At 39.0% G+C, this 23,100-nt stretch overlaps 1 protein-coding gene across 3 annotated transcripts in view; it reads left to right on the top strand.

The window, feature by feature from the left end:
- nbeab (neurobeachin b) overlaps positions 1-23,100 on the top strand; it is a 284,815-nt gene that overhangs the window by 213,237 nt on the left and 48,478 nt on the right. For 2 of the 3 annotated variants that reach the window (XM_084419403.1, XM_084419404.1), the window contains 3 exons: positions 18,544-18,661; positions 20,075-20,177; positions 21,726-21,841. In XM_084419403.1, coding sequence (XP_084275529.1) covers positions 18,544-18,661; positions 20,075-20,177; positions 21,726-21,841 — 337 coding nt within the window. Of the gene's footprint in view, positions 1-7,467; positions 7,560-18,543; positions 18,662-20,074; positions 20,178-21,725; positions 21,842-23,100 lie in introns of those variants that run through there. The other variant, XM_084419405.1, reaches the window with a different exon arrangement.

Here is a 23,100-nt window from a genome sequence, read left to right as displayed (position 1 = left end):
AGCACTTTTCTCGCGATATTATATCTGAAATCTAATGGAGAACAACGAGAACAAGGCAAGATTCATCGTGCCCTTTCCAAACCCAATCATGATGCATCACTGATTATGAGTAAAAATGCTTCTTCTTCCTTCTTTTTTTCTTTTTTTTTTTCTTTGAAATTCGGAGACACATTTGAACGTGTATTTGAATAAATGTGATAGGCTACATGTTGTAGATATATGTCCTATATGCAAGTCTGTTTCAGTACACAGAGCAGATTGTTACAGGTCACTGCTGAGGCATCAGGGTCGGTTGGCTCCAGCCCTCACTGTAGTCTGCTTGGCACCTTATGTCTGGAGGATTTTGCCAACCATAATTAATAGAGCTCTGCAGTTTACAGGCAACAATCACACTTATCAGAGTTCCCCTTTGCCTCTGTCAGGAACTGAAAGCAAGGTGAATGCTGTTTGGGCCTTTGGCAGGTATATGGCACTTTATTAAAATCAAATTTTTTTTTTTTTTTAAGAAGAATGTAGCCTATCCTTGTGCCCAGAAGACTTTATCTGATCAATCAATTCATCTGATATATGAATTTCATTCTGGACTACTGTACATGCATTTGGTGACTTTTTTTTTTTTTAGGTAGATATATTAGGGTTGTTTGACAAATGGGAGGATTGCAAAATACTTCTTTTTTACTGACACCTTGTTACTCTCAGAAAATCTTTGGTGCTCTCTGTTTAACCCTGCTTTCCACCTCAACCACCTCTCTCTCTCTCTCTCTCTCTCTCTCTCTCTCTCTCTCTCTCATGCACACACATTACATGGCAGGCACCCAACCGTATCGGATCAGACGGTCTCCCTCCCTTCACTGGTCTATGCTCTGATGTGTTCAGCACTGCTTTTGTATGTCTGAATCAGTCGCTTGTCTATTGTTTGTTTGTGAGTTACAGTAAACAGTGTTATAGTATCAGACATAATTTCATCTCGGATTAGCAATGTTCATCTGTTAGCACCGTTTAGTCCTCGACTCTCACGTTCCACATTGAAAATTAGCCTATTTCAAACACATATACACATAAAGCATATACTTTACGAAACAGAACTCAAATGGTTGTTTATCAGTATTTCCATTGCAGCGTTTAATACTGCAATGGGCTGCATAAATATTCAGGATCAAGTTCAAGAAGTGTTAGATTTTATAAACACACTTATAAAAATTAACGAGAGCTGTTCAGTTCGTTTGGAAACTTTTATGCTGCATCTTAAATAATTGAAATACAAAACCATTCAATACTGTATACTTGACTCAAGCGCTCTGTTAAGTGTGACCTGAAGGCACTTCAAAACCCCCTTGACCTCAGACCCCCTCTCCTCTCACGCACACCGCGTCTCCGCAACATTGCGATCTGTGTGTCTTTGTGACCATAACGCACTATCCACAGGCTTCGCTGTGATATATGAGGGTGTGACAACAGTACGGGTGCTATTTCTGACCCAGCGAATAGGATGCCGGATTGTGTAAATCAATACAATGACTCCGGCTTCCGCCCCTCTTTGGACGAGCATATGACCCAGGAAACGTTTAGCTCGTTGAAGGCCTCTTTGTTCTGGAGTTTCCTCGCCAATGACTTCTTCATTTTTCTTTCTCCCTCCAGTCTCGTTCTGAGGAGTGATTCTCCATGTCCGAATGGCCCTACATTACCATGTTTAACTGAATTGTGTAGTTTTTAAACAAATTGATGATTTAGGTTAAGGTCTTGCAGGTTTTTAGTCGCCATTTAAATTGTCAAAACCGCAATCGGCTAGAACGTAAATTGTGTAGTTCATAGATATGAATAAATGGGTGTTGTAATGGATTATATCAGTATTATGTTTTTAAAAGTACATTAAAATAGATTGTATAGTGTCAGTATATTTCTTTGATTTTATAAGTACTTTAACCTTTGATTAATTGATTGAAATCACTTAGATAAATATGTTTTTATTATTATTTTATATATGTTATAAATGTAATACTTTTTATTGTAATATTTTCTTTTTAAACTGTATTATTGTTCGTTTATTGGTTTTAATTTAATTTAATTTTGACATTTAACATTTGTTTTCCTGCATCTCTTGAAGAAAAATACTTTTTTTTTTTTAAAGAGAAATACATTGCAGACAGTGCTGCCGTCTTTGCATCATGCAGTGCATTTAATTATAACCCTGCATTAATAATCCAGCATGCAAATTTAAAAGGACGACATCACGGGACAACATTAGATAGCACTTCTTATGTGGCTAGAACATTGTATGCCAATATTAATAGTACCAGGAGAGTTATTCACAGATTTGAATATATCAAGAGCTTAAGCGAGTCTTAATTGAAGTTAATAGTCACTTCTTCACACTAATATTAATAATCCTATTATTCAGTGACAAAAGGAGGTCAGCTCAGCTTTATTTCATCATCATTCATGGACAGTTCTTTACACTGATCCCATCATCATTTTGCGACAGCGAAAAAAAGAAAGAATATCAAAACTGGATCTGAGCCAAAAGGCGTCGCTAGGTCAAAGCACAGATTATCGAGTGCACTTAATGGATTGGAGAAGTCAAATATAAATCATATTAAAGGCCCTGCCATTTAAGACAAGCAATATTAGCGTGGAGCTTGGTGCTGGTGGGGATTGCATTATACAAGATGGACACTTATTATGACATATCCCTTTCAGCTTCCTGCAAATGGATATCAAAATTGTCATTGAGTTTTCTTCCGAAGCGAATTCAGTTATTCCAGGCAATATGGCCACACTGCAGGGCTCCCAGTTAATTTTCTCTTGCCTATCGGCTGTCAGCCCCCTACCTCTCATGCTTTGAATGCTCTCCCTCCATTTGTTTTATTTTTCATGCTGTATTAGAAGCCTCCTCCTGGGGGGGGAGTTTGGGAGAAGAGGACAAAATCCGCTCCGTAAAATGTAAAAATTTTTGGTATAGCGGACTAGATAGGCTAAACATAAACAGTAACTCCCAAATGCAAGGGAGAGAGAAGAACATTGGAAAATTAATCAGGTTTTTTGAGCCTTGCCATACCCCCCCCAACAGCAATATGCATTGTTGCTTGTCAGCTTCTCTGATTAATGGCGTGAATTTATTTGCATAGATTTAGCACTGATTTCATTAGTTTATTCAAAAAAGGACCTTTTGATTTAAATATCCTTTAATCTGAAATCTTACACAGTTGAAGATTTTTTTGAGGTGTGTTCACTTATAAGTGCATGCACAAAATCACATATTCCGCATACAGTATGTATGGCGAATTGTAGAGATTTCACCCCAAAATGTTGTCAAATTATGCCGTTTACTCCCATGTCATTCCAAACCTGTGTGAATTTATCTGGAAAACAAAAGAAGATATTTAAAAAAAAAAGTTGTTGGGGGTCCCATGTTGTTTTTGGTCCAATGTTGTTTTGAACCCCACTGATTTTCATTGTATAGACAAAAGCGAAAACAATTGTGCAGGTTTGTAATGACATGAGGGTGAGTAAATGATGACAGAATTTTCATTTTTGAATGAACTATCTCTTTAACCCTTAAAAGCATGGGTCTTTAGTGACCCGGGACGTCATTCACTACCCTCCTCCTCATTCATTTTTTAAAGTTAGACATCTTAGTATTCCTCATTGAATAAGTGCAATTCACCTTTTTATGCCACAAGGTGGCAATGTCTGAGACACAATGATGAAGTGACGTTTCACTCACAGTTACCGCAGGCAGAAAACAAAAGAATTGGAAATATCATCAGCAAAACCTGAAATGGCTCAGCGATTTACTGCAGAGCAAGTACTGAACGCAATCAGATATTAGTGTCACTGTCACTTGATGCTGGATCTGGTAAAGAAGCTGTCAGCGATCAAAATATTGATTTTGAAGATGTTGAAAATTATAGTTTTGAGAATAAGTTTGAGATCGCGAATTTGAGCCAGATGCTGAATGTTCTGGGAAATGAGGACAGTGATGATTGTATAAAACATCTGCTCAAATTGAACCCTTCCAAGTCCCAAAAGTGTGCTTTATTTTATTCCTCTTTAATTGTTACTCTAACATCAGGAGAGTTTTATATTATTGAGACAGGTAGAGATCCATCAGTGTTAGATATAGGTCCGGGTCGCTGAAGACCTGAATATGTAATAATGTTTGGCGAAACATTCATGCATTTAAGGGTTACGTTTCTATTAACTGTTCAAACTTTTGAAAATTTCCTGTAAAGGAATTCATTTTGTATTCAGTAAGCAGATCCATTTGTTTTCATCTGTTTGTTTTCAAGTGCCGTACACAAACCCTAAGCTCGGTAAAACACCTTTAACAAGCGGCCGTCACAAGACACCAACCTCTTCAGCTCCCTGTGATTAATCTTAATGTCTTGGAGACATCCCATGTTTAGAGGTTGAGTCCGTAATCATTCGCTCACTGACCCGATGATACTCAACCAGAACATCCTCTCAACAGCCCCGGTGAGGACAATGCCTTGATGCATTTCAAATTAATTATACCGCCCTATTCCAAAAAGCGCGTGCGCTCGACAGCCGGTTCTGGAGGGTGAAAACAAAGAGAAAGAAAAAGAGAGAAAAAGACTGCACTTTTTTTTCCCAGGTTGGGGGGCTCGAGTAATGAAATGCTGGTGGTTGAAGCCCATGATGAAATTAGGCCATGTAACCCAAATAAGGGATGAAGGCTTCATAATTGCCAGTCCTTGAGATCTGAGGTGCTGGGTGCCAACTGTCAGAGCTGGGCTAATGATGACAAATGTCTCTCTATGCAGATTGCAAAAAGGGAGGAGAAAAGGTAGAAGGGGGGGAAGAAGCCGCCGCAGGAGAGCGAGAATAAACCGAAAGAAAGTGAGCAAACTGCAAAGTAAGACAGGTGCTTTCTAGCGAAACGTCTCATGAAGCGGTAAAGACTAGATAGAGCTTTCAAGAGGGGGATTTTTTTTTTTTTTTTTTTTTTTATGCTTTAAAGTATGAGAAAAGTCAAATCCATTAGATAAATCAGTGCAGAACTTGGTACGACAGACATTTAAATTACATTTTTAATCTTTCAACAATAGCATTTCAATGCATGTGTGACCTAAACTTTTATCAATGTAGAGTTGCTGCCAAAACAAAATGCTAAAAATACCCAAATCGTTTGAACTTTAGACTTCATATTTTATTGCTCTGAAATCGCTATCACAAAGAAACTCATAAATGTGTCTGCACTTATAGATTAGCCATTGAAAAAGCAAGAACCTATAGTGATGCAGTGAGGTCCAGCTTTCCCCAATTTGTTGCATGAATGGCTTTTTGAAAAGGTTCCCTTGCTACAAAGGAAGCCCCCTTTTTTGTTTGCCCTCTCCCCATCTGTGTCATCTGTTGTGAGGGGGGCGGTTTCTGTTCAAGGGAGGGGGCGGGACCAAGGGGGGCTCCCTGGTGACCGGGGCCAGTTGTTTTATGGACTCGACGTAGCGGCGCAGGCAGTTCATAAGTTGCCAGTTCCTTTGTGTAAGACGACAGGCTGACACGTGGGAGGCGACACGGCCATATTGACGTATATCATTTCCATTAATAACGTGGATGAGCCCCCGCCTCGTTTCCGCCTGCTGACTTATACAGAGAATCCCTCTACAATGACACGTAATTGACAATGTAAAATGAAGAGCGGACTGGCTGGACCTGATTTTGATGTTCTTTTATGGAGATCAGGGTTTAAGACTTACCCAATTTATGTAGAATTAGGCAGAAAGTTTGTTGCAGTTTTGATCTGAATCCTATCTTTGATACTATTAAAAATCTACTATATTAAATTTGAGTAGCCTATGTCAGACTAAAACTCTTTAAATCTCTCTGGTAACAGAAGCAAGACTCTGTTTTCCATAATGCTGCGACATATGGAGCTAGTGGCTGGTGTTTTATATTACACGCTCATTAACACCACATGAGCTGTTTTGTGACGCTGACATGTAGCCTCGGTGAAGGTTAAAATGATTGATATCCTTACCTCTGCTTTATGTGAAAGTCTGATTTTAGGGCCAAATGAATTAGGCAGCTCATTTTATGGTCTGTGGTGCTTTTAAGGACAGGCCATGACAAAATAACCAACCAATTAATCGGTTAGCCTCTTTTAAACAAAGCTAGCATCCGTTATTTACATTTTTTGCTGTAGCCTACAACAGATTCAAAGCGGCAGATTTGTTGCTTAATCCTCAGAGAATAACTTTAGTACATTTCTAGTATTTTAAGCTTATATGTTGATTGCGAAACTTAAGCACTTTTGCAAGCATTTTAGCATTTTGCTATGTTGCTAATGCTATTTAGCTTTTTTCCATCTGAATCACTGTCACACATAAAGATCACAGACTCAAAAGCTTAATACATGTATAGTGGCCTCCTGTTCTAGTGTTTTGTTGTATTTTTGGGGTTCCAGCTCTCGACCGGCCTCATTAATGTAGTGGTTGAGGTAGCTGGCTTCCATAATCAAAATTCAGTAGGTGTGTTTCAGCTCCTGCTGAAACTCCTGGAGAGGGCAGAGGGAAGAGCTGACATGCCGCTTCCTGCCTCGAGGGCTCTCACTGCACGCTGGAACAGCCCTCAGGCTAAAAGAGCCATCCTGATGACCACGTGCTCTCTTACCATAAAACATTCAGCAGCCTGGCGTTTTATATTCAGATTTTTATAAATTGATAAATCAAGTAAAAATGTGCTAATATACGTATTGGCTTATTGCTTTTAAAACAGTTGCTGTTGCCAATGATAAAAGACACCAAAGTTCAATTAACAGTAAAATTTAATTACAATAATTATTATTGATAATAAATGTAACTTTATTGAATACTATCATCTTTTATCATGTTTTCCACTGTGTTTTCAAAGCTAGATGAGAGGCTGCATTTATGTGATGAAAAATACAGTAAAAAATAGTGATATTGTGACACAAAAATATGTTGAAAACTGCTTAATATTTTTTTAGAAACTGTAATTTCAGGTTCAAAAGAACAACATTTGTTTGAAATACTATTTTTTGTTAAATTATAAATGTCTTTACCGTCACTTTTGATCAATTGAATGCATCTTGCTGAAACAAAAATGATTAATTTCTTTCAAATATATATGGTCAGTAAGATTTTTTTGAAAGAAATAATAGTTTTTTTTAGAAAGGATGCATGTGTATATTTAATGCACCCTTGTGTGTGTGTGTTATATGTAATATATATATATATATATATATATATACACTCAAACATATATGGGCAATATACAATAAATGCTCTGACTTTTGCACTACACTATGCTGAAATTCAAATTATTTTATTATTGTGTCAATTTGTCTGTTGGCGGGGGTGAGAGCGTGCAAAAACAGGCGGAGGTGTTGACACCATCTGACGAACGAGGATTAGCCGTTTACAGAAGCTGTAATATGATAGGTCAAGGCATGGATGCGCTTCCTCTATGACTCCGGCTTGGCGTAATGAATGATTGGCAGGAGAAGGATGCGCTGCCAGTCGACGGCAGAGGTGCAGGCTTGATGGCTGCCGCAGAGCTCTGTGGATCCCTTGATCACGGTGGGCCGCTCCCCTTTCATCCGTGCCCACAACTCTGCCAGGAAAAGCTGCTTTTCCTTCCCCCTCCTCTCTTTTTCCTTTTTTTTTATTCCCCCTAATTTACACATTTAAGACATTTTTATTTGCTTATTTGCAATTCTCTTTTTATTTAATACTTTTTGGCTTGTGAAACTTCACTCCCACTTTCTCTCCACCTCCCCTCCCTCCCTCCCTCCCTCCATCTCACTCTCTCTGAGTCTCTTTCTTTCTTCTCGGTTTGCCTTTGGGCGATGAACTAATTTCAGGCTCCATAATTGCAGCGTGTTGTACACCTGCCTGCTATTAATTCTCCTCTGTCATTCACTCTCTCCTTCTTAATGAGATATTATTGTAATTATTGTTATTATGGTGTTTGGCGTAATTAACGTGATTGATGTTGGTGCTAGGGGAGGGTTTATTTTGGCATTTGAATAGATGAGGGGATACTCCTCGAGCACACAGGACGTGACCAAGGTGCGATGGCTCATTCCTCTAGTCGTTCATAATGTATCCAGTAAAGTTGAAGGGTTATATTCAGGACTGTTCTTTCTAAAAATGTCATTCGAAGTCTGAACCGGAGTTCTGGTTTGAATGGCGCACCATGTTGCTGGTTTAAGATTTGACTGGTAAAAGGCCAAACAATGGCCAGTGTGGAGCTTTGTTTCGATACGTCACTTAGACCCTGTGAAATTCAAATTTCCCCATCCTTCGAACGGAGGGCTGAGGCTTTTGCCCGGTCTGATTTTAGTCAACCTGTTGTGTTTGGGGGAACAAAAAAGCTCTCAGTCCATTTGATCCCAATCCAATTGTTTTGGTATTTTGTGGCTGATAGGAATACAAAAGGATAAAAGGCAGAGGGCCTAGAATCTTTCCTTCCAAGCACTGGCAATCCAATTAGAGGTTTGATAAGGACCATATTAAGGGGGCTTCATGCTAGAAGTTTTTGTAGGATTGTGGGTGTTTATATAATACATCACCAAAAAGTGAGCTCAAGTCTGACAAAACTTCCCTTTGGAGACACTCAGAAACATCCTTTATTGGAAAAATATGTCATAAAGCAAATACTGATTTTATTATTGTTGTTATTATTATATCATTTATTTTTAATTATAAAATGTTTTTTAAGGGGTAAGGGCAAGATTTGTCTATAGTAATTGATATATGTCTTCTATGTCCCCCAAATTATCATTCTCCTTGTATTGAAGGGCAATTTGCAGGCTAGGAGTGCAAAAGCTCTATAGCTATATATTGTTTGTATGGATGTTTTGAAAGGGCTACGGTCAATATATTGTTCTGGTCAGGTGTTAGATACCTGCTGTTTTAATAGGCAGATTCCCCTTGAGGTCTCATTATAGCTTACAGTCTGGGGCAAAAGAACAACCAGTCTCTCACTTATATTGTCCTATAGTAGATGTCCTTGCTTCATATTTATATAACATTTAGTTGAAACCTAAGTCTGCATTCCTTAAGTCCTGAAGTTTAGAGACCCAAGACCTTAGGACTTAATGAACAACATATTCCAGGTTGCCTGAAGTTGCCGGGACCCTGTTCTTGACATTGCATGTGAGCTCCGGTGCTCACCAATAGCGGGGGCTTTTCCCAAGTCGTGGATCTTTGAGTGGGTGACAGCCATTTAACGCCACACGACCTGCGTCTCAAGAGCCACTGTCAGGACCCTCTCCAATCCTGTTAAGTACAATTACTATTCATGCTCTTTCCATGCTGCTTTGAACTGCTCTAGCTCCATGTCCCCTGCAGAGCTTGGTAGTGGACAAGAAACCATAAATGCAACAGTTATAAAAACACTTGCCTGTTACCTTGAAACCTCTTCTATACAATCCAGAGTTTGACAGTGGCTTATAGTTTGAGCTCCAGTGATGATGAGAATAATGAACTGTCTAACTGGTAATAAATACACACACAAACCAGAATTTTCATGTACATTTTTAAGCTCGGGAGAGGCTATTTGTAAACACATTTTGTCAATTCATCATGAGTTCTGTGGCAGTCTTCTTTATCCTTTAAATATTTCTGTCATCATGTTTCCTCCCCAATAACTCCAGTCTTTCTCCTCTCAGAGTCTATTGAACGCCCCAGTGCATTCAATCGTGTTCAAAGGGAGCGCTGAAGAAAGGACTGAGCATAATGCTTAATAGGTGCTTTAGTAATTCTGAAGTTTTCATAGCTTAATCTGTTCTGAAAAGCTCGGCAGAGAGAAAAAGGCCCTCCAAATGGCCCTCAGAGTTAATTTGATGTGACTTCTGTACAATAAGGCCGCCAGAACGCTAGAAGACCATTCTGCCGCGTTACCTTTTCTTCCATCCTCCTTGGACCCTTGGAAACCGTTGCCTAAATGTTTCATAAGACTGCCTGTGTAAGCCACTCAAGTATTCTCTTCCTACAATGCCTACTTTAAGACTATTATTACACTGCGCTTGAGCCAGAGGAGAGGATACAAATAGCAAAGCTCCAGTCTCTCTTTGTTGCAAGTCTGGGATTGGTTTAGCACAATCGCTGGAGTCGTTGTGTTCTAAACACACTCATTGTACGCCTCATTTCTCCTCTTTTGCCTTTGTTAAGGTCTCGGCTTCCATTTTTGTTGATAGCAGAGGCCCAGACACAGTGTGTGCTTACTTTGTCCATTGCATATGAATAGATTGCAGGCCCAGTGGATACTATGAGAAAGCAGTACTTTGAGACTTCGGTTGCCAAAGAAGAAGACTACTAAAAATGTACTTTAGTTGTTGTTTTTTTAAGTTGTGTGTTTTATGTACCTCTACCGACGACAATTGTAAAAATATTTATTCTCAAGCAGGTTTCTTGGAATACTTCCCCCTTCTGCTATTGGTTAGGGGAACCGATAGTACGGTCCCCAAGCCCAAACCATTGGTTGAGCCAGTGTTGCTAAGTGTCTTTTCAAACTACACACAGTAGTGGCATGTCTGCAGAATGAATCAGCTGATTGAATGATTCAGTGGTTCACTGGGAAGGAACCAGTGGCTTACCCATTAATGTAGTCACTTGTTTCATTCCTAAATCAATCAGTGTTTTGAACGAATCGGTTGAATGAATGGTTTAATGACTTGCTTATAAAGACAGTTATAACCTGCAAAAAGGCTCAATGAAAAATCCTTAACACTTTCACTCAGCCAATTTTTGTAAAAAAAAAAATTAAATACATACTCCACTTTCAAGTAGTATTGATTTAGAGATATGTCTTACACACATGCTAGCAAGTGATTCGTTTTGGAGAAATCCCAGACTTTCTCAAGCGGAAATGACTGGAAAATAAAGATTTTATCCTACAGACCAAATCTCTCCCATGTGACATTCCACCATTAATCAAGATCTCATTTCAGCACAAAAGCACAATCAATGAGAAAATGCCTATGATCCAGCTTTGGGAAACATTTACTCCTATGAGTAATAAATCACTTAAGAAAGTTGCTGTCTTTTGTTTGCTCAAATTACAAGCATTTCCCTTTTCAAATCAGGGATAGAGAAAAGGAAACATATAGAAATGTTAATCTCTGTATTTCCCTCTCTGTTATATGGGAACGGCCTTATGGGAGTTCAGAAGAGACAGCATGACTTAGGCCTCCAGTTGAGATACACTTTCACTGATCAACTAAGACAAAGTAGTGAAGCAACTTCTATATTCATTTTCCGCAAAAGAAAAATCTTTTTTTCCTGTGTGCTTAGCGTGTGTTGGAGCTAGCATGTCTAGGTCACTAACCCTGGAGAAAACAGCTTGCATTAATATGCTGTAATCCAGTGTAATTAGTCAAATAGCCGCACGCCAAGCAGATTGTCACAGGCTGTCAGCTTTGGCAGGCGCGCAAGATGGCCCGCTGTCCCGCTGGCCGGCAGGGATACCACCGAGAGCACATACATGTACGTAACACTCCCTCGTGCTTCAGCTGAGCAATCAACCCCGGGTCATCGGGGACCCGGAGATTCTGTTTGTGTCTGACTGCAACATTATGATCTACTGATTACATTGTGTAATTAAGTCTAAAACAACATGCATAGACTATTTGAAAACAAATAATGTCTAAAAACTCCAAGTGAATGTTGTTTAAAAAAATAAAAGATTATTATTAAATTGGCGCAAACTCCTCATCGTATTCTAAATGACTAGATTTTCTTATTAGTTAATATAAACATTTAGGAACAGGCATTGTAGTTTTAAGTATTTATTGATTTTGTAATTGATTAATTATTACTCTGAAAAGATACTGCAAGTTGTGTTTAAATGATCGCAATACACAAAAATTGCAAATAATTGTGAGAATTAACTGCAATACTTGGTTTTAACATCAACTGTATTTAGTTCCCCCTTTCATCCTGTTCCTTTCAAGACTTCCTCCACCTCCATCTCTTCCTCATGGTGGGGAGTGATATGCAAAGTACGTGTGCGCATGAAATAAACACAGTCAGAATAATTATATCAACCCCAGCCTTCTCCTCCCACTCCCGAAATCCTCTAGGAAAGCGTTTGACATAAGTTGACGAGGGTTGTCCAACAGCCCCTTCAACGCCGCCCGGAAACCGTCTCCATACGCCGCTGGATTAGTGAGGGTAAAAAGATTTAAACTATATAATTACAAGGGGATCAAGTGCAAATTATCTACCATGCTCAACAGCCAGATTACCCTCCTCTGTTTCCCTCTGACTTACCCCTGAGGATGAAAGCAACACCCCTCCCACTCAACGCAGAGACTTCCTAGCATACACATTCTAGTGCTAGCAGCTAATATATTTTTACTTTTTGTGCCAGCATATTTTTGTGTTATAGTATTTTATTGTACAGGTATCTTCAAAGTGCATCTTTTGGCACTGGGGAGGAGGCCTTCACAGTTTGGGTGGATATTATTAGATTCTGGGACAAAAGAATAATTGACGAAGGTGTGATGTTCACAACAGCCGGTCGAACATCTTGTTAATTGTATGGTGCAAAGACTGTGTATCGCACAGCCCCCTCATACTCTTGTTTCCAGATGCATTTTGTGCAATACAGTATATCCATTGCTTTATCTACGCTACATCAATATGTAGCTGAACAGTTGATTTCCAAACCATTGGCATTAATAGAGACTTTGTCCTCCATTTGCAGCAATACAAATCTGGAATGGTTATCCACTAGATGTTGGAACATGGCTGCAGGGATTTGCTCCCATTAACAAGCATCAATGAGGTCAAAAATCCTCCAAAAGATGTTCAGGTCTGGCTTTGTGCAGATTAGGCAAGTTTTTCCACATGCAAAAGATGCATCAAATCATCTCTATGGATCTCTCTTTTTATGCCCAGAATATCTTGTCTTGTCTTTTGTTTGATTTTAAGCACTTAGTATTACCGATTTAGCCAAACTTGTTCGTTGGTAGGGGATCTCCTTTATCTCTTTCTGTTCCACCTTACTGTTTTTCCATGTGATGAGTGCAGAGCTTTGTTTGCGATTTCTCTGTCAGACTGAAGAGGCTATTCATCAAGCCAGTGCGATTCCAGTCATCTTAAGCGTGATGAGTCTCTTAAGAAGGGCCATTAGTGCGGGCTCAGCAAATGGACCCCATAGAAAATTACACTCCGTCTTTTTAAAAAGCCCTTAACACAAGCCCTCTCAAGCTGTTTATCTAGATTAGTGTTAGCCGCGTGTGTGTATATGTGCCTACGGGGACGTTTATATGCCTTTTTCTGCTCATTGTTTCCTTTTGTAGCCATTTAGATTTTTAATGAGCTTCTAATTTCCCAGCAAACCAATATTTAATGGAAAACAAAATGGCTCGACCGCAAGAAGATTCCACCATCGCCAACATATCTGTTTTCATGGCACGCACAACCTCAAGAGCATGCCTGAAATACGGCCCTTGCAGCAAAACCACTATTGACAAACTGGGTTGGACATGTTAGGCAGTGATCTGAGCAGCGAGCAGAGCTCATATTCATCCGTTTATCACCGCAGTCTCGCTTCACGACTGAAACCGTGTCACCCCGACACACGCTCTCGCACACCCCAAATGTGTGTTGACAGTGATTATGCAAAAACCACATCCTCTTTCCGGAGATACCTGCTCAGGGAGCCATTCCCCTTTTCTGGGGCTGAAAAATGGATTCCGTGAGGAACGTCCAATGAGAGGCTTCTGATAATCTGAAGGAATTTTAAATTTTGCTTATTTTCACCCCTTAGAGCACATGTCACAAACAGGAGAGATCAGATGGGAAATACAGCCTTTGATGTGCATGGGTGCGTGTGTGTGTTTTCCTTTCAGATGAGTTTTTCTCATCTTTTAAAAGGATATACAGAAACTTCTGGTAAACAGTTTGAGATTTAGATCAATGAATTTCACAAATCTTACTTTAGTTTTATTGTTTATTAACATGAAGCTGAAAGAGCTCAGTTTTTCCTGTTAATTCAATTTTTAATCATCCTTTGGGCATTCAAATAAATTATACTTGTGCTCAACTATATGCTCCAATTGTCAAATGAAGGCTTCACAAAGTATTCAGACATGTTTAAGTGAAATGGCAAATTATGTACTGTATGTGTGTGTAATATTGTGACAAATTACATTTTTAGATCTGTTTTCTCTTTTAATATTTTTCAATAGAATTTATTGCGGTGGCGCTGCTGAATTTTTGTAAGCCATTAGTCTTCAGTGTCACATGATCCTTCACAAATCAATGCTAATATGCTGATTTGGTGCTCAAGAAACAGTTCTTATTATGATCAATGTTAAAAACAGTTGTGCTGCTTCATACTTTTGTGAAAAATGTGATTGCAGGGCTTTCCAAATGAACAAAAATTATTTCAAGTTAAGTGAATTGGAACACACCCTGTGAATTAAGAACACAGCTTTGCATATTTGATTACAAACACTTCATTACTAAGTCATATTTTGAAGCTCATGTATGGGGCCAAAAAATCCTTGTGATGTAAATTAAGGTTGAAAGGGCAGCAGCAGCTCTGAGGAAGAAGTATGCAAGCATGAATTTGGCAGCAACAAGGCTAGGTGATAGGGCGCACACACACATTCATAGTGAGCAGACTGGAGTAGTCACACCTTGTCATCCTGTGCTTTTTCTCCTGAAGCCCGAAGCCAGCAACAGCCGGCGGTAAACAGTCCAGACCCCCCCCACCTGTTCAAAAACAGGCCCTTTGGTAAAGACTGTCACATACTGTGCTGGTCTTTCCTCTCTACACCTACAGTGCCACAGCATGTCTGCTTTCAAACTCAGCTGCCCCTTACACCAGACACACTGTACCCTGCATGCAGTAAAGCCTTTTACAAGCTACAAAAGTCAGTCAGCCTTTTCTTACTGTGTCCATTACTGCCGTTGAGTGGCAGTGATTGGTTTAAAGGTCTGGTTAATTTCTGTTTAATCTCTTTAAAGGAACAGCCTAAAAAAAAAAAGGTCATCAGTTTACCCGAGGTTCTCACGTTTCGTAACTGAATGAGAGCTAGTCAGGAAATTTGAAATGTATCGCATGTCAGCCATGTCCACAGTACGTTTGAATGCACTTTAAAAGTTCAATTTCAGCCTAACTAAAGCAATAATTTGCCTTTTTTTCTGAATATTTTGAGAAAAATATTATTTTTATTTATAATTATTTTTTTTTTTTTATCTATAGCATATATTAATTATTATGTGTTTTTTTTCTTCTTCTTTTTTTGTTGAGCTTTTGGAACAAGCATTATGTACATTTTTTTAAATGTGTTAGACAGAAGAAGAAAAAGTCACATGGGTTGGAACAAAATTTGGGTTAGTAAATAATTAAAGAATTGTAATTTTGGGTGCGCTGTTCCTTTAAATGTATCTGTGTGCAGATAAAATGACTGTTAGGCTGTGGGGTTTGAACCTCTTTAGCTCATATATACATTTTCTCTCGCGCACCATAGGGAGTAGTCACCATTCTTGAGATGAGACAAGTGCTCTCACTTTCTGGACACATTTTCCCCTCTCTCATTCCACACACACACACGCATTCAGTCCCAGCAGTGGAAGCCTATTAGACAAATCTGCAGAGAGCCCAGCAGAGGTGCTATGATGGCAGGTTGTCAGTGCGACAGACGACCGGCTTTATAAACATATCAGTCATGCTGGCTGTTATATCCCCGGCCAGACTCAGCACACATTTGACATGGAGAGGGATTGCACTCATCTCTCGAGGGGCTGTGTGAAAAATTGTGTCCGGTTTAAGAATGACAGATCTTTTTGATATATTCACCCCTGTCATAACGTTTCATTCGGGCGGGCAGTTTCGGGGCGTCCTTTGAAGAATAAGAATGGTGAAAAAGATTTGCCTTGGATGTCATGCTCAATAATGGCTGTTAACACCAACAAAACGAGAAGAATTGTGGGGGCCGACTGTCAATAGGGGCCCGGTGTTTATTTACAGTAGCCAAATTAATAAATTGCATTGACAACAAAACAGTTGGATTATTCCACTGATGCAATAAACACGCTAATATGCATCTGTTAGGAACCTTTTACAACCGTAACAGCTGCATATACAACAGACATAACCATCCAAACGTGAGCTAGGTATAGCTGTGTGTGCGCAGTGAGGTAAAAGCCTGGAGCCTGTGATTAGATTGGGGCAGAAGCCTCCAGCTGGCAGGCCTGTCTGGGACCCGGGACCCGGAGCCGCTCGCTCCTGACACTCGTCACCATTGTGACACCTCTGACAGGCAGCGGGACAGCCCAGCCAGACAGGTTCATTAAGCGCCATTTTTTACAGCTGGGCCTCCGTCCTCCTTTCTCTCTCTCTTTCTCGTTTTCTCTGTTTCTCCACGATGAGAACAAAAAGACGGGAGAGAATAACGACTGCACTTTGTCAGAGACCTCTGTGTCTACAGGGGCACTGGCTTGTTGATGTTTGATGTGCCAGCTCCGTTGTTATGACAAATTTTGTTTCTGATGTGACCTATTTTGAGACGCTTTTTCTCCAGCAGTATCTTTTGTTGTCGGCTAACCCTTTGGCCTGCGCTTTGTCACAGGAAGAGACAGGCAAGGGCATGTGCAGATGCATATACATTTAAATTTGTCCCCTGAAACACAAAGAGGTCTTGTATTTAGTATTATTATTGGGGGCAAGCACCTGTCACATTTTGTTCAGATGTAAAACTACTTCTTCTAAATTGATTTATTTGTTTTATTATTATTATTATTAATACTACTACTACTAATAATAAAATAATTATTGTTGTACTATAATTACATATTTAGTTAGTTTTTAAAATTATATTAATAATATTTATTGCTGTTTTATGATTCATTTGTTTATCATTATTATATTAATAATACTTTATTACTACTACTACTACTACTACTAATATTAATAATAATACATTTATTATTGTTGTATCATTATATATTCATTTAGTTTTTAGAATTATATTAATATTTATTATTGTTGTTATTGTACTTTTACTTGTTTTAGCATTATTATTGAAATCATGATTGTTTTTATCTTTATCATTAATAATGTTATTATTATTAGCATTATTATTATTAGTAGTAGTAGTATTGTTGATTTAGCATTGTTTTATTATTGTTGTTATTATTATTATTATTATTACATTTATTATTATTAAATATTGTTATTATTATTGTAATAATGTTGCATTCATTTGTTTTTATTATTGCCAATAATTTGACAATAATGTGTTTTTATTACCGTTTTAATGAGTCATTTGTTTGTCATTATTATATTAATAATATTATTATTATTATTATTATTATGTTTTTTTTAATTTTTTTTATTGTTGAACATAGTTTCCCTTCTATATATATATATTAATATATTTTTTTATTTTTTTTTTGCTACTATTGTTCTCTCCATTGTTCTCTCAGCATGTGGGAAGTCATTGAACCTCTAATGCCAAATCTTCCAAATGGTTCTTCTAACTACTTACCCACTAAACTGCTGTTTTCCACACAATCTATCTATGACAGCTCTCTGAGTTCTCTTCTGTCAAGGTGTCAGCCAGGGCGAACCTATCTATATCTAGCGTTGGTTGTTAGGGGTTTGTATGGAGTACCTACAGTGGTGGATGGTGAGCAATTTGATATAATCCATTTTTAATTGATCCCTAGAGCCACTGATGTGACAGGAGGCTCTTCTGTGTCAGTGCCGAGAATTATTCTGGGGAGAAACTAAGCAAGGCCAGTCTGGTTGGTGGAGGCTTTCAGTATCTCTCAAGATGAATTCTCTTTAGGTGCTAACCTTAACCGATTCCCATTCACAGTTACTGTACACAATGTCCCAAACCTTTCCTCTACCACAAAACCTTTCTTCACCTTTGCACCCACCCAAAATGGCCTCTTATCTATGTGCCACAAACCATTCTCTTTTTTTGGTCTTGAAGAATGTGAGTGTGTACGCATATGTTTGTGTGTGTACCTCTTGGTCCGTTAAAGTGGTAGGTGGGGAATGGAGTTTGGCTCATTCTCACCTGTCAGGATGAAGCTCTTGATCCAGTCTCCGAGGTCCCCGGGGTTCTCCGAGGAGAAGCTCACTAATGATCCCCCTCTTGCCCCAGCCCTGTGTTAGTATGGATTATTTGCGGCCGCCTTACCCCCATAGGGATTGTGTTCCAACAGCCCAGTGAGAGAGACGTGTCAAACAAAATAGAGGAAAGGTGGAAAGATGGCCCTTTGCATCATCAACAGAAAGCATCATCTTACGTCTTTTTAGAGATGCCTCCATTTTGAGAAGCCTATCAAAGCCTGGCCTGTCACTCAGTAGATTCCAGCCAACATTTCTGACGGGAATGGAATGTTTCGCAGTGCTCCGTCAAAGTGGCTTCATGCCATTATGATTGGAGTGACAATCAAACTGCAACTAAGGAATGTGTTTCCCGAGCAACGATCATAACACGTGTGACACTGTATTGAAAAACAACCTGGAAAATCTGTTGGATTGCAGTTGAGTTAACGAATCTCTTTCCTTTCCGCCTGTGCGTAGGTGCTGGTCTACTCTGAGGGGCTTCACGGCAAATGGATGTTCAGCGAGATCCGAGCAGTGTTCACCCGACGCTTCCTGCTTCAGAACACAGCGCTGGAGATCTTCATGGCCAACAGAAGTAAAACTGTCCTATAGTGTGACCACTCAAAGCTTCTAGTGCTCTAGATCTCTTTTCTGCTGAGTTTTCAAAACTTTCTAAACCAGCAAAACATGCTTAGTCTACCAGCTTCAAAAAGTCCACACTGCACTGTAAAAAAAAAAGTCCTTTAAATTTACGGTAAAAAACAGCAACTGTGGTTGCCAGATTTTTACCGTAAAAAATATGGTAGCAACATTTTAGGTTTTACAGTAAAAAACAAACACATTTCATTATCTGATATAATGTTAATTACCAACCTATGGCATTACTAATTCTGTTTTGTACAATTATAATACATTGTCAACCACCAATCTTGTGATGAATCAGAGCTCATCACTAACAGCTTTTCCACATTCTGAATAAATATACACATATATAGAAGCTGCACAGTGTCATTCACACAAACACTAAACACCATCATGGTAACACACATGAAATTTTGCAATAAAATGCAATAAACATTAATTTAACAACATTAAATGTGACATAAAACCCCAATGTAGTGTCATGCAGGGAATTCTGGGAATGTCAATTTACATTTTTTCACTGTAAATTATACAATTACTTTTTCACTTCCAAAAACTGTAAATTTAACAGTATTTTACTGTGAGGATTAGGCCTTAGTTAAATTAGGACATATAAGTAGCTTTTTTAAACATACTTTAGAAAAAAGTACATCACTGATGTGCCTCTTGAGACAAAACAATGGCACTGACATATTTTACGATATATCAGTGCAAGTTGCTTTCAGTTAAAACAGCTCTAACATGCATTTTAGTCTAGGACTAGACTTAAACCTTGTCTGTGAAACCAGCCATTGATATCATGAACAATAAAACTTATTGTAATCTGTTATCATTTTACTGGTGAATAGCATGACTATATGATGGTTCACCAGTGAGACTAGCACCAAAACAAGCATAAACCAGCATGGAAACTCATGCTAGTTCTTTCAACAGTTTGGAATACGGGACCCCAGGACAATTTTTTATGGATAAATCCCCCTCTACAGGCCCAATAAGTGAGCTATTCTAAGCTACAAAGGAGTAAAGTACAAAATATCTACACATTTAAGTCAAAATCAAAATTTGATAACAAACCAATCAAAAGGTATTTAAGCCATTTCCTCAGATTCAGTTTGTCATAATAGTGCTGCAAAGTAGCTCCTCAAGTAACAGACCGCCGTGTTAACTTAAGAGATTTGTCATCTCTTTTCTTTATATTATAATTTATGTCCTCAAAATTGAGAATAGTGTGAGACTGAATGATTGCTAAGCAGCATTTGTTTACCCGTTCTGAAGTCTTTGTACCGTTTGTGGAAATGTTTACTCATATTTGGATTTGCTCTACTGTAGGCCTTTGTTTAACATGTGACATCATTGCCTCCCTCAGCGTCCGTCATGTTTAACTTCCCCGATCAGGCCACAGTGAAGAAGGTGGTCTACAGTCTTCCTCGCGTGGGCGTCGGCACAAGTTACGGCCTTCCACAGGCCAGGCAAGTCTGTTTCTAGTTCTCTGGAACACCTGCACGTGGTTGCCTTTCAAAATATTGTTCAAAACAATGTTTACTTCGTCTTTATTTTGTTTAAAAGTCTAGCATGATGACCACATCAAATGTCAGAAACGATTGATCCTGAGTGTGCTCCTTTGCTGTTCAACAATTTGGAATACTTTGAGGTAGAGGTAGTTAAAGTACTTGCGGCATGGGTGTTTTTGCATGTTTGTCCCTGACTGACCCTACCGAATAAACCCATATTCTTTAGAGTATTTCAACTGAAGTCTAGTGCCATGCTAGTCACAGTAAGTGTACACATGGTGTTGTGCGCCAAGGCAAACGAAGGCTAGTCTGAGACAACAGAAGGGCCACACAATTTTAATGATGGTTATGGGAGGAATGTATCACAACCACAGTGCTGCGTATGGGACTGTTCAGCCACAGACCAATCAGAGTGCCTATGATGACCCCTGTCCACCATCGAAAGCACCTACAATGGGTTCGCGAGTGTAAGAACTGGACCGTGGAGCAGTAGAAGAAGATCGCCTGGTCTGATGAGTCCCGTTTTCTTTTACATCACGTGGACGGCCGTGTACGTGTGCCGTTTACCTGCGGAAGTGATGGAGGCAGGATGCTCTGTGGGACGACAACAAGCCAGTAGAGGGAGTGTGATGATCTGGGCAATGTTCTGCTGGGAAACCCTGGATCCGGCCAGTCATGTGGATGTAAATTTGACACGTCCCACCTACCTAAATATTGTTGCAGACCAGGTACATTCCTTCATGACAATGGTGTTCACTGAAGTTAGTGACCCCTTTCAGCAGGAAATGGACACTGCACACATTGTTCAGGAAAATGATGAAGAGTTCAAGGTGTTGCCTTGGCCTCCAGGCCCTGTTTTGGCAGCACGCGGAGGACCAACATGTTTTGCTCATCTGTGTATTAATGCTTCATTATGTTCAGCAATGAATTATCATGGCTAATAATAAGTTCTTAATTCTCTTGTTTTTAGTCAGAATAAGTACAGGGAAGTTGCACAGAATTATTCAAAAAACACATCTTCGATCTTCAATCGGCCTGTATTTCGTTCTTTCGACGCAGGCCACAACAACTTCGCCAGGCTTTTCGGTCCCTATAATAAAAACACATAGGAGGATACAAACGAATCCTGAATGAGAATCTCCGAGAGAGGTCCGACTCAGGCACCGCACCAGAATTCTCTGTTGTTCTCATATTTTTAGCATGTGTGCTGCATATACTTCAAGAGCAAAGACGCATTAGGGTCATCTGCAAAGAATCTCTTTTGCTGGAACTGATGCATTCATTACACACCACAGTAAAGAGCGTGACAGCCTCGCGTGTGTGAGCTGGTGTACTCTTTTGTCTTTTTTTTTTTTTAAGTTAAATGTTACAATGTCATATTTTGAGTTATAATCCATTTGCGGAACAAGCCAAGTCCACAATAATCAAAGGAAAATGAAAGCAAATGTCAAGCTGGACCTGAGCCCTGCTTATTGGTGAAGTTTTGTGCTTTTTTTTTTGTTGCAGGCGGATTTCTTTGGCCACCCCTCGTCAGCTCTTCAAGTCCTCAAATATGACTCAGCGCTGGCAAAGACGAGAGATCTCGAACTTTGAGTACCTGATGTTTCTCAATACCATTGCAGGTCAGAATTGATTTGCTTGTCAGTATTAATCAGTCATTTTAAAAACTTAAGTATTTTGGACCATTCTAAGTCACATTTGACATCGGCTTTGATGGGAATGTTGAATTTGTCCACTGATCAGTGTTTAAAAAATACGTCTGCTAGAATCTTTTTGTGGACATGGCAAATTATATTAAAGATAATAACATTTAAACCATTTTTTTTTTTTCAAACAAAAAGAAATGTACTGTCTTTCCCCTCATTATTTATTTAGGAGCTATATTTTCCCTTCGTACTCAGACGCTCTATCGTTGCGCAGAAGTGAGAGCCGTGGACTCTTTGGGATAATTAGTGTGTCTCTGTGAGTGTGTGTGCAGAGTTGAAATATTCTGTTGCAAAGTCTCTGATGTGAACTAGTGAGAATTTGTGCGCACACACACACCTCCTCTTGACACTGAAATGTGTCATCCCTGCTCGTGCTGCATATTCATGCATATTTATATTTAGCTCCGGCTTGAGTTCGAAACATTATTGTCAGCTAATTAGATGTAAGGCAGAGTTGGAATGGGGTAAAATTCATTAAAGGCAAGAGTGGTAATGACCTGTGCTGACAGAGGTGTCAGTGAAGCCCGGGCCCAACGACAGGAGAGAAAGAGGGGTGTTAATGTGAAGCCGGTCCGCTCCTAATTAAACACTATTGCGGTGATATTAACATCTTCCACCCGGGCCTCGGTCCTGTCAGCTCAACCTCCCCTCATCTCAACCTTTTTTCCTCCTCTCGGCCCCACTTCACCATGTGGCATTAACCTGGTTAATCAAGTCTACCTCATCCTAGACCCGGAATATCTCAAGATCATTGCGCTCAGGTTTCGGGATGAATTGGTTTAGTGTCAGTGTAAGTATCTGAATACCATGATACCAGGCTATGATCCCCATTTTATTTTATTTTATTTTATTTTATTTTATTTTATTTTATTTTATTTTATTTTATTTTATTTTATTTTATTTTATTTTATTTTATTTTGTTTTGTTTTGTTTTGTTTTGTTTTGTTTTGTTTTGTCTATCCATTGCAGCCTCACAGCTCTGACAAGACCAGTGTTTTGCATTGATTATTATTTTTATGTGCATATAAAAGTATTGTGTTGATAGAAAAAAGAAAATACTGTCCTTTATTTGTAGCATTGTTACTTCAAATAATCAGTGATAATATTATGTTTATCATAATAATTGCAACGGAGTAATTCATGGCATGTTTTGTTTAATTAACAGCATTAAAACT

Source organism: Rutilus rutilus (assembly GCF_951802725.1).
Source record: "Rutilus rutilus genome assembly, chromosome: 9".
Taxonomy (NCBI): Eukaryota; Metazoa; Chordata; class Actinopteri; order Cypriniformes; family Leuciscidae; genus Rutilus; species Rutilus rutilus.
Note: the sequence above shows the minus strand (reverse complement) of the source record. Positions and strands in the feature narration are given on the sequence as shown.